This window comes from Dreissena polymorpha, chromosome 11, assembly GCF_020536995.1.
Source record: "Dreissena polymorpha isolate Duluth1 chromosome 11, UMN_Dpol_1.0, whole genome shotgun sequence".
NCBI lineage: Eukaryota > Metazoa > Mollusca > Bivalvia > Myida > Dreissenidae > Dreissena > Dreissena polymorpha.
In genome coordinates, this window is record NC_068365.1 from 12,879,173 (window position 1) to 12,896,451 (window position 17,279).

General features: G+C 32.9%; 1 protein-coding gene and 1 long non-coding RNA gene across 2 annotated transcripts in view; both read right to left on the reverse strand.

Moving 5' to 3' along the window:
* Nucleotides 1-546: 546 nt before the first annotated feature.
* Nucleotides 547-6,957, reverse strand: LOC127851253 (uncharacterized). Its single transcript, XR_008035716.1, has 3 exons — nt 6,642-6,957; nt 4,043-4,469; nt 547-3,043 (listed from the first exon to the last, which is right to left on the reverse strand). It is a non-coding gene; the product is annotated as an uncharacterized LOC127851253 (long non-coding RNA).
* Nucleotides 6,958-15,475: 8,518 nt separating this feature from the next.
* The window catches only part of LOC127851244 (heat shock 70 kDa protein 12A-like), a 13,156-nt gene continuing 11,352 nt past the window's right edge, over nt 15,476-17,279 (reverse strand). The window contains exons 10-11 of the mRNA XM_052384867.1: nt 16,668-16,737; nt 15,476-15,940 (exon numbers count right to left, since the gene is read on the reverse strand). Coding sequence (XP_052240827.1) covers nt 15,708-15,940; nt 16,668-16,737 — 303 coding nt within the window. The 3' untranslated portion in view covers nt 15,476-15,707. The remainder of the gene's footprint in view (nt 15,941-16,667; nt 16,738-17,279) is intronic.

The following is a 17,279-nucleotide window of genomic DNA, read 5'->3' on the forward strand; positions in this document are numbered from 1 at the left end:
ATATTGTTGAAATTTTTATATGTTTATATGTTGTGTAACTTGTGATATTAAAAATAAACCTATATTATAGCTCATGGATTAGTAACATAAGTGCTAGTACTGCAAAAATAAACAAAACTTGATTATGAATGGAATGCAAAACGATAAGAATTGATTTATATACTGTAAAAGCTTGTAAAAAAGCCATGCGTTCTTTATAAATTGTCACAATGTTCAATGTGAAGTTGATGTACATATGTATTATTCAACTTGTGATGATGGATACAGACTCTTACTCTAAATTACTCGAAATTTAACATATATGAGTAATATAAAGACGCAAATATGAAATGTCATTAAGCGGGTTTGGATGTAAATGCATTTTTTACAGGTTAATTTTAATCACATTATTTGAAACATAATACAACTTCATGTGGAGGTTGTTAGTAATTTCTGAGTTATCATTCTGTCTATATTTTGATGGCATTGATGATTGCAAACATAGTTCAAATGTAAAATGTTGTGATGAAATGCATAACAAAATTTTACATGTTGGTTTCCATCAACAATATTGTACACTCTACACTAGATAGTGTAAACTATACATACTTTAATATATTTCATTAGAGTTAGCAATTTGTGTATGTACAAGTAAGGGTGCAATAAACATGCAAACACATATATATACAGCTCCAAATATAGCTATGTTAGCCTATACTAGCCCATATGGCAAAAATGTCACTTTATTAAATGCCAATGTCTCAATTATCTAAAGAGGAATTACAACTGAATATGGTACAAGTTCATGACAAACTTTTACACTGTATCTCAAATTACAACTTAAAACGAATAATAAATAAACATGGTACAAGTTCATGAAAGCCTTTTACCCCGTTTCTCAAATTACAACTTAAAACGAATTACAACTTATCATGGTAAAAGCTCATGACAATCTTTTACACTTTTTATGAAATTACAACTAAAGGTGAACTAGAACTTCACATGGTACAAGTTCATGAAAACATTTTACACTGTTTCTCAAATAACAACCTAAAACGAATTACAATTTAACATGGTACATGTTCATGAACATCTTTTACACTGTTTCTCATTGTAAATCTGAGCGAAAAAAACCCCAAACAAAACGGACAAAGCAAAATACATTTAAGTGAAAAAGTGCAAATGTTTCTTCAGTTTACAAAATATAACTTAAATTAAAAGTCCAAGCTGCACATTTTTGTGAAACCTTTCTTTGCATTATTCTGACTACAACAATTTATAAAAAGTGCACATTCAGCTGAGACAAAAAAAGGCCTGCTATGATTTATGGAGGACAAACTTCATATAGAATATTTTCTGGTATAATAACTTTATTTTCTCTTACAAAAGTTAATGCATTTCGAAATAATGGTTAGTTACGGTTTATCAATTTGTTTGGGCCAAAGCATTTTTAGTATTTAAAAAGCATGTTTACCTGCACTCAATTTTAGTTTACATTTATATAGGAACACACCAACTCCTGAATCATTGGCAGAAAAGTAATTCTTATCAAAGCTCTCTTGTCTTTTGTTAATGGGAAGTTACCGATTTCATTTTGCAATAGATGACAATTCATACAACATGGCATAATTTAAACAATTATATTTCAAATCCATTGTTTGCATAATACATATGCAGACATTATCAAATCTGGAATTTATCTAAAAAGAATAACAACTACAATGATGATATGTTATGTACATTCCCTATTTTATGCAAAAAAAACAGCTGCTTCCATCGGGATAAACAAAGTCTGTTCAATACCATATAATTCATTTCTGCTAGTTTGGCTGTGTACTAGCGGTTATTGGCATTGAACAGGAGTTCCATTGATTTGCGAGCAGTATTTTTCATAAAGGCTAGGGCAAGCTCCGTCAAAAAAGGCTGCGATGTTGGCGTTTAAATACTATCCGCGTGCGTAAGTCAAAGTTTATGTACATGTCATCTCAACGTCTTCGCCACTTCCTTACTTGCTGACCTGCCCCTTTTGTTGAGGGTATTTTTTTCAGAAAAATGTAGGTCAAATTTACCTTTGCTGCCCGGGTTTTCGCAAAAGTAATCATTTGGATCCAAATAGAGTAGTGAACAGTGGCCAATGATACCTTAATGAACACTGGTAGACAATTTCAAGGCAATTTATTTCTTGTTTCCCCGCCGTCGAGAAGACAAGGCTACTCCGCAAGGGGAGTGCGAACAATATTCAAATACATTTTCTTCCCGCTCCTAGTGCCATGTGCCGCCTTTTATGCCACTCTAGACGTTACCAGCCGTCAACCTGGACTACAGTACTGTTTCTGTATCACGTTAAGCGTACTGAGTACCGCCGTCCTGAGACTCTTCCATTATCTTCATAAGTCCTGGTCTGCATCGCTGCTTAAGGTCCGCCCCGTCCGTCCATTACGCTGCCACATCAGGTGCCCCGCTCCTCCCGAACCTCTTCCGACGATGAAGTTATGTCAGTTTTGGCCTTTGCAGTTCGAGAAATCAGCGGGAGAGGACGCTTGGCTCGATTGATAATAGTACTAGCGGCATTCGAAGAGCCTTCAGCAAGTTTCCCAATGCGACCCTCTATAGACAATTTATGGCGGCCACTATCCATCTACGGACCATTAGCATTCCACTTGGCGATTCTTCAGAGAAAGCTTCAAGAGAATCATCTTCGGGTGACTCTCACCCCGGTCGCGAGGTGCACGCTCCAGCTGCTGACCGAGTTAAATACGATGCATACATGTACTTGATATAAACATAATCAAGAAACATGCTATCGCCAACGCAATGCAAATCAGCCAGGGACGATACAAATATTTTAAATGCTTGTATTATAAGGGTGAATACTTCTTGGAAAGGTGTTCAAGGTGTCTGTGATACTGTGAAATATTATCTCGGTCCGACGGACAGTACGTGCCATTGTATGCATTTGCCATGGTTTTTCTGGTGTAGGGCAATGCCATATCGACGTCGCTATTACACTCGCTTTCTCGAGCTCGGCACATGTAATACTTTATCTTTTGGCGCTTTTCCATAACTGAAAATTTGATCATTATGCAAAACGTAGTTAACACTTTTAACGATCAAGCTATGCGAGCATACTCCAACAAAGCTTACATGCAATATTTCATAACGAAAAATTATATTCAACAATAAGTATTGTTTTATATAATACACAGCTGAACTATAAATTTTAAACTGTCGCAACATGAAATCCACAAAACAAATTGAGCAACACATTCATTCATTTTATGAAAACAAAGTGTATTAGAATGTTTTTTTTAAAATTATTTGTTGTTAAAGGGACTTGTGTATAATTTGGATAAAACGCAATTTAAAAAAAGATAACGATATTAAAAGAATAAAGGCATTATATTCAAACAAGCAGACTCGCACCCTTTACTATTAGAAATGTGAAAGTATATGATCTGTTATTGATAATTATCAGTTGGACTCGGACCCACTGCTATTAGAAATGTGAAAGTATATGATCTGTTATTGATAATTATCAGTTGGACTCGGACAATAATAAAACATTATGACGCTGTTCACATATAAACTAGCATATAAACTAGCAGAAACGTGTATAACCGAAATAGGGATTAAGCCACGATCTAAATTCAAATGCTTGCCTGATGTTGTGATGCGGTAGCTGTTTATTCTAAAGGGTTGGAGCCATTTTGAATATTTTAAGTTTTTTTACTTCTTCATACTATGAGATATTTACAATTAAAAACATTCCAAACACATTTTGTCAGTAAATTCTGTTAATGACATATTAAAAATAACACGAAAATCTTAGAACAAGTCTCATCAAAATGTTTCAAAACGCTGTCATTTTAAAGAATTTTTAGTGACGATCTGGGATGTCGCATGACACAGAATACTATTGAAATACATGATAGTTTAGTTTCGATGACACCCAGATACTTCTTGACAAGGGCCATTGACATTTTCCCAGGAACTGCATCGGTATCCACCTCAAACTCGTTGGCAATTAGCAGATAGCTCTGCACAGTGTCCATTAAATACTTACAATGAACGTAGGACCGCAGGGCTTCATCATTTGCAAATTCTCGTCCTGCACAACCGGCTGCTAATTCAAAATGTGTTAAAGATTTTTCCATGTAATCGTGCGTTCCGAAGTTAACATTTCTGTTCACGTTTACTCTTGCTGTACCACAGCAAAGTCGTTTATAGGTGTAGTGCTGAAAAAGACTCGAAACTGTCCTCAAAAATGGACTTGTGCAATGGTCACTAAGAACACCAACGTGTCGAATATGATTGACAGCGCGTGAGAACGTTCATTCATCCGTTGAAGCAAAATATGCAACGAATCCGTAGTAAACGATTTCCGCAAACGTTGTGTCAATATCTCTAACAGCGCGGTCTATATCATCCCTCATCGTTGCTTGACATCGTTGTTTCGTTTGCATATCATTCAGCGACTGAGTTGAAGCGCTCTGAAAACAATATACTTATCGAAATATGTTTGAGTAATGTCAATAAGCCTCCTTACACGATCACGTTGGTTATGCGCAAGGACCGTAATTTGGTCAACGTTGAATTCACAGTTATCTACCCGACGTTTTAAACTGCAATACATCTTAGCTATGAAGTCTGAGTTTGGTAAAACGCGCAAATTTAACGCAAATGTAGTAATGCTCGAACACGTTCGAAATATAAATCAACCCAAATCTTGCGGGGCATTGATGTATCGCCCTAGAAACCAAAATGAATCTGTTTCTACATTATCTAATAACACAAGCAAAAAGTTTTCAGTATTGCCTTGTGAAATTTCAGGTTGTTCTTCGAATAATTCTGACGCAAGTTTAAAACCGAGATCATCTTTGAACTTCTTCAAGATAGTGGGTGTGTCTAGTTCTAGTCTAGTCAAACGAACACCGCGTCGAACGGCGGATTTCAATTTCTCCTTGTGTAAACTAATAGTTCGAAACATTTTACCTTTTTCTATCGACTTTTATTTAATCAAAACGGAAGTAAAATCAAACTACGAACCAATTCGTTTACACAATTGTTTATTAAAATAGTTATTCTTGATTTTTTAGTTATTCCGGAACAATCACGTTTTGCTATCCCCACAATACGACATGCGTAGAACAAATTAACTAATGCATTGAACGCTGTAAGTTGTTAAGTTAACACAAGATAGACCTGGTTTGGTTTGGTTTGATGGTGTATTTATAAACTCGAAACCGAAGCTTATGGTTTTTCCATGAAGCTCAGACATTTAAGCGAGCATTTGGGTTCCCAATTTTGTATAAAGAATGTTATGAATCATGATGGACGTGTGTCAAAGAGATTTTGTACTAAACTGATTCTCTCTGCTACATCACAAAAGGAAGTGAATATAATCAACTTATACATTATCTGTTATTGTGTGTGTGGTTGTTAAATGTCTTAATTTCTTGTAATACATGAATTGTTCGAATCTTTCAGGTGTGCGGTGAAATCATAGGTTCAAATATGCTAAAGGCCGTACTTCATGTATACTTTTACCACTGTCAATATATGCCTTTCTTACTATCACAATAACTGTTATAAGCAAGATAAAGGCTTAATATTCTGGATGTGATATACACTGAAATAGGGCCATTAAATGTGTACGGTGCTGCTTAAAACGAGCACAGGCAAGCCGGACAAATTTGTTAGCCTTTTTTACCAAATTAAATATGTAGCGTTACCATTTATCGTTTAAGTTCTTTGCCTTATTTCTCACAGTGAAATATATCATTAAAGAATTATATGATCAATCCGACAGTAAAGGTTGACGCAACCAAAGCGAGAAGGAAATAACCATTTGTATTGTGCAGACTTAGTTCAGAGACTCTATACTATGAAATACTGAGTATGTCGTCTCACACTCATGATCTTCACCTTATTTGAATAAGTAACACAAAACGATATTCGGATGAAGGCAGATGGTCATGGAGACGCCCACTTTAGGACATTAAACAAATGTTTATAAGGTGGAACTGAAAGTATTATATTTCGAGGTTGAACAAAAAAGAAAGCTTATTTTTAATGAAAGAATGTTATTTTGAATTAAAAAATGAAATTGTCGATTTTCAACAACTTTATTCGGAATTATGATATACATACGCTCAGTAAGGAGTCTAAATAAAAGCTTAAAATAATATAACAAGTTAATTTAAATAAAACTACATGTTAATTTTCTTATTAGTATGTATTTAAACAAACAGATTTTTATTGTCATATTGATTACTAAAAAATATCATTATTTCAAAAAGGAATACCGTATTGTTTATTGGAAGACATTGCAAACATATATGCTGTAACGCGGACAGTTATATCCTGACAAGAAAAATCACAACACTAAAACAAGTGTTTAGATTACGTAAGTTTCTGCTGCTTGATCAGTCCAAAAATATACAGAAAATATTTACTAAATAGATGAACAAGTTAATGAATAACAAATAAAGAACATGCATTTGAATCTTGAATTTGTATTATCCGGTTTATTAGACTGATTTATAAAACATGTTTGCTATGGCTTCCTTTTCATTTTTATATTCAATATTTTAAAGCATTAACTTGCGTTGTATTATTTTATCATTAATAAAAGTGTACATCGGTTTAAAACTATATAATACCTTATATTACAGGTGTTTGGGTACCTGTAAAATGCCTTTCAACGTTGGGCAGCTGTTGTTTTAAGTGTACTTCCCAATCACACATGTTTCAGTACGTGTGCTATTGATGTTCCTAATAGATAACGTTGGCTTTGGTAATGCTTGTAGTTTGTTCCAGTGCCAGGTGTTTCGCTTTACCGCGCGAGTGTCCGTAATTATATGTTTGGGAAATGTAAATAAGACAGACTCAACAATAATAATTGTTAGTTTTTGCATGGCTATAACTAAATTTAACACAGATTGTGATGAAATTTTTGAATGTATAATTTCGTAAAATTCTGATATTTCAGTTATACTTTTGTTGAACGATTCAATGGAAAATTAGAATGTAAAAACTATAAACGTGCATGTATATATTGTATGGAATAAAATACACGTGATTAAAATTTCTGTTTAAAACAATAAAAAATATAAACTTCACACACTTTTGTTCTTCAAAATACACATTGAATTGCATCATTATTAACATATCACGTATACTGATTTACACAAGAACAATTTAAATGCTCTTAATAGATACAAATCAACAAGATGAAAAGAAGACACACTTACGAGACTTTAAACTAGATCTGCAACAATTAATAATCCACATTTTCTTGGAATATACTGTTGTTATCAAAAAGCATTTAGCAATTTTTTAATAGTATATAAGATATCATAATATGCAAATAATAGTGTTGGGGAAATTAAAGAAATGAATCAAGTTACAAAACACTGGTTTGCTTACATAGGCGATAAAAAACATATGGTCTATTTTACCTTAGGCAATTTAAGTGTAACTATGTAAATGAAGGGGATTCATTACATCATTACTTAAACAGACTTGCAAAATTGACAACAATTCATTTTTAATTTACTATTTTGACACATATGTCGTGGTTTTGCATTGTCATGGCAAAATTGCACTTGAAGAGAAATGCACACATCCGCAGCATAAATATGTTGACACATATGTTTAGTTAAATCCAATTGATAATATATCAGTTACAATATCAGTGAATTGCATTGCATGATAGATTCTATTGAACAAACAAAGATATATCCTAAATACCGTTTTAAACAAACACATATGCATAGATTCATTTTCAAATGAACACAAATGACTTACAAATGGAGACAAGATGTAATGAATGTTTTGTTAAGAATGCAACAGAAAAACAAGGTAAAGGTTGATTACTACAAGCTATACATAACCGATTAAAATATTTGCTGACATGTAAATCAGAAATATAGCATACAAGCAACTTATATGACAAATGTAACATTTTAAAATGACTTCAAAACCTTCCGATACATTTTACAGACACATGTTATGTGATAAAATGATTAAAAATAAGATAGATTGCGTAATAAAAACGGATATATTTTGAGTTGCTAATCTGATACAGTGTGTTTAAATATAAGACTATTTTGGTTCCAAAAACTAATTTATGTTGCGTACTTAAAACACAAAGTTTGCGTACTAAATTTGATATAATTTGCTTATGAAAAATTGATAAATTTACACAGAAGACTTTATTATGAAATGTATTCTTAACAGACAGATACATTTTAATCGTAATAACACATACAGTGCTTCACAAGTTTGTTACACCGTGCCACCGTGTAAGGGAAAATGACATGTTAAACACTGCTGCAGCACAGCACTGTAGAAATGCATTATGGGCAACAAACTAAATCAGACATAGAAAAACTCATGTTTTTTTTGGCCAATGCCATGACATTTTTTAAACATTTTTGTACACCATGTTTGTGCATGCCATTGAATATTTTCCCTTTAATGCAAAAAAATGCATATTTAAACAAAACGCAATAACAAAATAATCAAGTATTGCGTGTCATTCATAAAAACGGATTTAACTAAAGCGTTTTTAAATGTAGCTGTTACCGTGGTCGCTTGGTTAGTCAACAGACTATCAACTTTCCTATGCGATACCAGATTTATACTAAACACTCGCACAGGCACATTAGGTGCTCAATTTTCGCAAAAATAGATATACTAGTATGCATAACTTATACGGCAATATGAAACATTAATTACTGCTCCATGTTTGAAAGTATCCCTCACATGTGCGGGCAATCAGAGGAAGTTTTGTGCATAGTCGCGCAATGGTATACGAGAAAAATCCACGATATTGCAAATCTGAAACGCATATACTTTTATTACATGTTTCACAAAATAAAAGCAGATGAAATAATAAAAACTGCAAATATGTTTAATTTTAATTTAAAAAGTAGGGAATCGTACTGATGACATTTGGCAAGTTAATTGTACACACACAGCAAGTATAGTGTATCCACCAACCTAAGCATTTTATTTCATGGCAAGTTAAAACTACATATAATTGTAAACAATTAAACATGTAAAAAATGAGTATCGAAAACATATCATCCCGTATTGAGATCCTAAATATCGCAGTTCTATGATTCATTTGATAATTTGCATACTGGTAAGCTTCCTCTGCATTATCATTTATGCTATCATAAGACCTTTATTTTTACGTGATGTAAATGTATAAATGTATCATATTATGTATCTGTATTTTTTGACGAAATGGAGTCAGATAACAATACGCACATTTTTGCAAAATTAACGAACTTTATGTAAATCCTTCTTCAGTTATTATTATTGTTTATAACTTAGCTTATGCTAGAACGTTAACAAGAAAAGTAGCATGTTAAAGCAACAATTAAAGATAAAATTACACGGATCGTCGATCTTTAATTACTTCTGTTGTTTAATAAATTAATATTAAACAATTTGCATTCGAATATAATATGACAACTATAAATTGACATGAAAGAGCTGTCATATTGCAAATTACAATTGGCATTCGGCGAATATAAGAGAACATCGATATTTAATTGGCAAGGTTGACATACAATTTTTCATTCTCGGCAAAAACATTGAAGTTCACTACCATGCGTTGGGTCCTGACTCGGTTCAGTTTTCGTGTTTATGAGAAAGATGGTATGGCAGGACGCGAAATAACAAGCGTGTGTAATATCGCTTCATCGACTTCTCCCGCACATTCCAAAGCCCGAGACTCACACACTTGACTTTTTTACGCTTCTCTGAGTTTGAAAGTAAATAGTTAAATATATGCCGTTTTTGAAGCAATTAGGAATTATAGGACATTATAAGCACATATTGTTCATGAAAATTGATTTTGTTGAACATTTACGACAAAACAAAACACAAAATCACTAGAATTATGTATGCACAGACCTACAACTGATGCTATAACACATACCATATTACAAATGATGAAGAACTTAATTAATTAAACGTTGATTAATGCCAAAATAAATCAAGGCATACCAAGACGAGTTTCGCATATAACACAAATGGCGCTCGTGTATAGGTCAATTTTATAATGAAGAAAACTTTATATGCACAAGGTCCACACTGTTACCATAACACACCACTTATTTTTGTTTCAGGTAACACATAGCGGGAGCATGTGTTTTCATCGGACAATTTTCGAGTCTATGTTAAGTGATGTGTTTCATGTATTTTTTCTGTATCACGGTGCCTATACCACGTGACTTTTTAAAATCTGTGCTGGGATAATAAAGCGCGACCCAGTTAACATTTTAATACTGTCTTTTTCAATATTTCGCAATTTTAAATGGGATAAAGTGGAGTGCCCGCTTATTCGTGAGAATTTTCTATAGGTATCCTGATCTTTTTAAACAAACAAGTATTTTTTTCAGTAAAGAACAACCGCGCGTTTGTAATATAAAGTCCCCACACTGATCCGACATTTTTCAATCCGTTAAAACGAGGGGTTGCACTTTACTGAAAAATTCTTGTTTAAAAATGTCCCATTATAGCCACGATACACCTCCACTTAATAAGGATATTTTTTAACAAGGTGAGGTTTGTGAAAGTTTCCATTTTATGTCTGCACGGCTACATTTGCTTGTAATTGTTTTGGACTAGTTTGTTCTGCTGCCTTCGAAATTATAAATAGTTTATACATCAACAAATACATGCAATTTTGTCTTCTTCCGTGAGCGCAAGACGACATCTAAATTTTGCGTGTCAGTTTTTTATATATAAATTATTATGATCTTTGTGTGAGGTTTATATTGCATTAACTGATCTACGGCAGTATTCCCAGCTTCTATAATGTTTTGTTAACGTTGGTATTGTCATGTATTATATTTTACTACAATTATATTTTTTTATGATTATGTGTCTGAACTTTTATTTCTAAATTTAAAAATCCAATTGATGAAATAATATGCGGTCGTAAGACAATCAATTTGTTCGTTAAACATTAGCAACAATTGATACATTGAAAACGCATTGTCACATAAGAGGTCATCCAATAGATTCGAAAATAGAAAAAACGACACGAAGTACACAATATGTAAACGTATATTTACATTCAAGTTTATTTTTGATGACAGAACGGTATTTGTGTACCATTGCACGTGACCTTTCTCCAAGATAAACATCCGTATTCACCTGAAAATCGTTAGTTATTAGTAGCTCTGAACTGTGTTTACTAGATTTTGTGTAAATCACATCCGCTAAGAAACTCTCGCCCCACACATTCGGCTGCTAGTTCAAACATTTCAACCGAAGTTTCCATGTCACAATCCGTCCCTAAGTCCAAGTCCTGGGGGTTATGCATTTGTGCTTTGCATAGTCGTGGAAATCATTTGAAACGGTATTCATAAATGCGCAAGCATTTCTAAGCATTGTGCTTTTTCCGAAACATTATCCAACAATAGCACTTCCAATGCTACCATAACGACATATGTTTCAACTGTTTTTTATTGAAGTTGGAAAAACTCAACTTGCCGTCAATTTTCACACGAGAAGAAGAAATGTGAGTGAGAGTGAGTTCACAATTATCTATCTGACTTTTACGTGAGCAATATTATTTAGCAATATGGTCCGCATGTTCCAATCGTCGTAATGATACAGTGAGTATTGGAGTGCTTACATGTGCATGAAGGACTCGTTTGAACACCCACACGTTGTTTGGCTTTAGCATATATCTTACAATAAAACAAAAGTCTTTCACTGCGAATGCCTCCAGCAATGCTATAATAAATGTTTTAGTTGCAACCGACGATATCTCAATTTTACCGACTTTTTCAAGCACTCTTCTAGGAAACCTTTATCTAAGATCTTTCGACACACCTCTCTTAGCATTTCTTACATCCAGTACCAATTTAGTTTCATCAACAACTATTTAACAGATTATTTTTTTTCCTTCAGATCATTCATTTTAATCTTGATTTCGATATTGTTATAACTATACTGGTGATATAGAAAATAAAACTAGAGCGAATTACCCTTAAAGTAATGTGAAGTAAAGTCAAGTAATCAAACATGGTTTTTCCTTTGTCGATGTGGTATTTCAATTTGGGTTGATTAAACGTAAATGGTTTTCCCATTACTGTTTCAATACATGTCAGCATACACTTCCAACTGAACTCTGATAAGAAACATGATAGTATTTCAATCCTCTATTTTATAGCAAACTTTCATGTTTCACTATTTCGATATGGGAACAAATGTAAAGAGTTTTTCAGAAACCTCGTTTTATCTGCGAGACATATCTGCAACGTTGTAGTTGTCCAGCCTAGTCCCTGAATAGGGCTTGTTTTTTTTTTTCTTCAAGGTCACATATTTGAATTTTGGCCGAGGCACACCTTTGGGTGATATTGAAGAAAAGTTCCATGACAATACGCAATCAATCTTTGTGTCCCTAAAATTTGCAGAGAATAAATGTAAATAATTAAATCTTTCACTTAAATTTCTGCTAAAAACTATCACAATTTACAAATTTCCATCTTGATCATCACATCGAGAATAAAATTAAATCCATACACGAATACGTAATTGTTTATGCTAGCTAATGTGGCGAAAATATACTGCTTTGCGTTACATAGAACATGAAAGAAAAACTTGGGTTTTTACATTTTTCTAATTTAAGCTGTTCCGGGAAAATGGTAGCTAATAAACCACCTGTATCTGAATAACTGCTTTACTGGATGCGCAATTCTACGGCTGAATGATCAATTTTTCTGTCAAAACATTTTAAAGTAATTTATACAATCTCCGTTAGTTATAACCCAAAATGCACCCATTGTTAAGGTAACTGTCACTCTCCGTTATATTAGGACGTTTTGAAGATCGTAGGTTAAAAACACGAATGAAAACAAACATTAAGAGATACATTGTTTAAACATGTTCCACGCACGGAACATAAGAATTATTAAGCCAGTTGGCTAACCACTTGAAAGAATACAATTTCAGACAGTATTCGAGTGGTCATGGTATCTTGTAAAATTGGTGTTTTTTTTGCAAAATACTCTCTGTCAATCTTTGTTCTGTATATTCTCTGTTCGCAAACGTCACATATGTGGTAAAATGTTTCTGAAGTTGTTTAAATTACTCACATCACGCAGATCCGTTTAACGGTTTTAAGTTTTTGGTTTCGTAAACTTACTTTGTATTACACATTTTTCTTTCAGAACAAAAACATTAAACTCAAAACTAAAATCCTCAAATCAAGAATATTTTGTATATTTTACTTAATAGTATAAGTTGATAACGTTAATACAAAAATATTTGCAAATGTAACACATGTAGCTTAACAAAGGCATATTTAATTGTGTAATCGTCTGCTTGAGAGACCCGAAACGGTAGGTATTTCCGATTAATAAGCAGTTTAAATGTTATGATGAGGCAAATGTGTCATGAGTTATACGCTAAAATTTGTCTCCAAATATATGTATTAATAAGATGTCATTTAATTTGGCAGAGCAAATTAGAGTCTATTACGTACATATTACATCTTATACCATGTAGTATACTATTGTTTAAATGTATTGTCCAATATATACACGAACTATTTATTCCGTAAAGGTAATTGGTAAAATCCGTGTTTCAATAGGCTCCATATATTGATTACTTTTGCGCTCTTGCGAACCATTCTGCCTCAAAATGACTAAATTTTAGATTTCAAAAAGTGGTCTTTTTTCTAGTTTAACAGAAACGTTTAACGCATTAAAGGCGCGACTCAGACATCCTAATAGTGTAATGGGTTATGGTTTGTTTGGAACTGAAAGACTATGATGCTGAGCTTATGCTCCGAATGACCGAAATGATACTTTCGGCTGGTTACGTGTGCTTTTATAACAATCGGATGCTTGAACTGGCTGCCGAATCTGACTTTAATATAAATACGAATGCATCATTGATATTTCAAGCATCATACGTGTTATTTTGTCAAAAACAAAGATAACAAAAATACACATTATAAGACAAGCAAGTGATAAATTCAACTGTTTTGTTTGTATAGATCTATATGTGCATGGAGTAACAGGTTCTTTCCATTTAATCTGAATATGTAATACATTTGAATAGAAACAACACCTGTCGCCCATAAAGCTTGGTTACGCAAAAACAGCAAAACAAAATGGGATACAAACATGACAAACTATCAGCAATTACAAATCAGCCATAATAGCTTAATGCAACAAATAATTTCAGTTTTGCTAGTTTTTTTATCAGTATTTCGTCGTCATATTCCCTATGGTGAAGTTAAACATTTCAACTACATCGTAATATTGGGGTTCTGAGTAGTAGATTTATTTTGATGTCTTTGAAACTAGTCACGCATGTCTACAAATAGTTTTGACGCGAAATTGTTACGGAGAGCAGAGTTTTATGTCAGCGACAAACTAAATCTAAAGAAGCACTGGTAAACAAACTCATTGAACAACTTTTCGAAAATGGTACGGCTTCTGGCCCTAGATAAATTGTGAGTTTTGAGTTTTGACGTTTAAAAAGTTTAATATTTGTTTGTACAGGTGTAAGAATGTGTGTATCATTACGGGCAATTTTCGGGGATGAATAAGACAATTACTCCAAGCTCAGTCACACTACAGTAAGCCGGTAATGTATTACATTTATCTTCAACATCCGGCTCTTTTATTTGACGCAAACATGAAATTGAAACATAACATAAACCAGCATGCAAACATTTTTAAATTAAAACCAATGCAAACACCTACTTGCCGTTTATTTAAGACAAGTGGCCAATAGTCTTAACCAATTATAGGACAAATATGCAACACATAATTAAAATAAATAAAACCGGGACCATACTCTTCTGAACGTATAAAGCGTTTGTTTTCAACTGACATTTTGTATAGCACATGTCTTATAATTTCAGACACATTACTACTGATGTTGCTTGATATGAACAAATAGAGGTTCACAATTATTTTCATTAATAAAATGTTTTACAAATTACTATGGTATTTTGTTTTTATATTTATATTGCCTTACTTTACTCTGTGCTGACAAACCATCGTAGTTTTGTAAATCAAACTCATTTTAAGAATTGACTATTGAAAAATATATAATTCGTAGCATTTCTTTTTCCGTGTTATATTGTGTCAGCACGTGGGTCGCTTTTTTGAAAGATCAAAATGCATAATAAAATGTAGTAGTCGATATGGCCGAATGCACAAGGATTTTGCAAATTTGGTCAAAATGGAACTTTATTATGTTTGTGTATACGTGTCTTTTATACTCGAGCGTTTTAATTCTGATACAACTAGCAACTTAAATTACGCACTTGAAAGAGTGCCAGATCTGTGAATTAGTCTCTTTGAAATCTTTAGGGCATTCATTTAAACTCTTTGGGCCAATAGCTATCTAAAAACAATGAATATATATATATATATATATATATATATATATATATATATATATATATATATATATATATATATATATATATATATATATGCTAAAAACATGTCTTTACAGTTACTTTTTTAACGGCATCATATTCAGATGTCAATTTTTAAAAAGAAATGTATTTAAGATTCATATTAATTGGTTTGTTATGGCAATATTTCGTAGTCAACGAATGAACTTTCTTGACAGCCCTTGTAGATTCAATAGAATCGATTGATATATGCTTCGAATATAAATACAAAATCTTTCCAATAGTGTACACGTAAATAAAATAGACACAGCCTTTCTTAAGATCCAAAGGACACCGAGTTGGACGTAAACAGCGTTTTAATTGTTCCTTGCACATTGGATCCCGCAGCTGGACACATGGGACAGCTCCGGACCTCCAATCCGCACTTTTCACAGGTGATGCAGTGGCCGCATGGCAAGAAGGTCAACGCCACCCGTCGCTGTTTACATCTCTTGCATTTCAACAAATCATTCATCTCTTTTAATTCGGCTTCGATTGTGCTAGAATCGCCTACAAATAAGGTTAAGCATTGTATACCTTCCAATCAATATACTTGTTTTGGTGTTATCTACCTCATATACAATGCAGAGCAGTTTTTAGTTATATAGTATTAACGTAAAGTCCGCTGTTTTGTGTATGCTCGTGAAACGGTCCTTATAACAATAATAGCCGAAAGGTAGTTAATGTTCATACTACCATACGCGTTTTTGGTTATACAATTCTTATGTACATCATCGAGAAATTAATCAAATTTATCATCAGACTTTTAAACCGTAATAGCCGAAACGTTCATAATGTTCACACTAGCATACGCGTTTCGTTGAAACAAGTCCTATATACATCTTCAAGAAAGTAATCACTTTTATTTTTCTAGAGCTGCGCATTGGTGTTGTCTATATCCTTCATATTAAAAACACTGAACTGCGTGGAACTGAGATTTAAATATATATCTCCAAAATTATGTTTAGTCAAAAAATGTTCTTACCTAAATAATCATGTTGTTTTCATGCTAAACAATATTTAACTATTTTCTAGCACATTCAGGTTTGAATGTTTCCCCAGCATAACAGCAAAAACAAGTTCCATTCCATTTTACTTTTCAGTTGTACACGTTTCTTATTCGAACACTCAATCGTTTACAGAGTGAATAATATAAATATATTTTTACTTTACAACGTAAGCCTGTTAAAGTTTACTGCATAGTGTTAATGATAAATGCTGACTATATTGTACGAACCGTGGTCATAACTGGATGCATCATCACTTGCAAGAGAATCTAGATCAGGGACATTGGAAACGTCTGGTTTCTAGTTAATAAAGGTAGATCTATACACATTTAAAATTCATTATTGAAAAAGAAAACAAATATTTCAGATAAATATTATTGTTTATAACAATGATTTAATATGGTTACTTATACCCAGAAAGAAAGAAAATATAATTTGCGTTGTATACTCTCAAACTTGCGGCAAGTTTAAAAATTCTATTCTCAATATTATTAGAAAATTAAATGAAAGGTTTGTATCGCACGAGTTGATTTCGTTATTTCGTGTTACGGAAAACCCAGCGGAACAACACAGCCATGTAATATTCCATTGATTAAAACAGTTTAAAGAGAAAATTATACAATACAAACAAAACAAATAATTAAATTCGGTGCGTTTACAAAAACAACCACACAAAACAACAACAAAACACACGTAAAATCAGCTATGAACCAGAAAAACCCGACCCTATTCACATTCCCGATATCGAGTCATGTAGGACACACGAGTTCTATTGGTTTGGCAAGTTTTGAAAGTAACACCTTTATAAATTGATGTTATTGTCATATAAACAACATGTGATA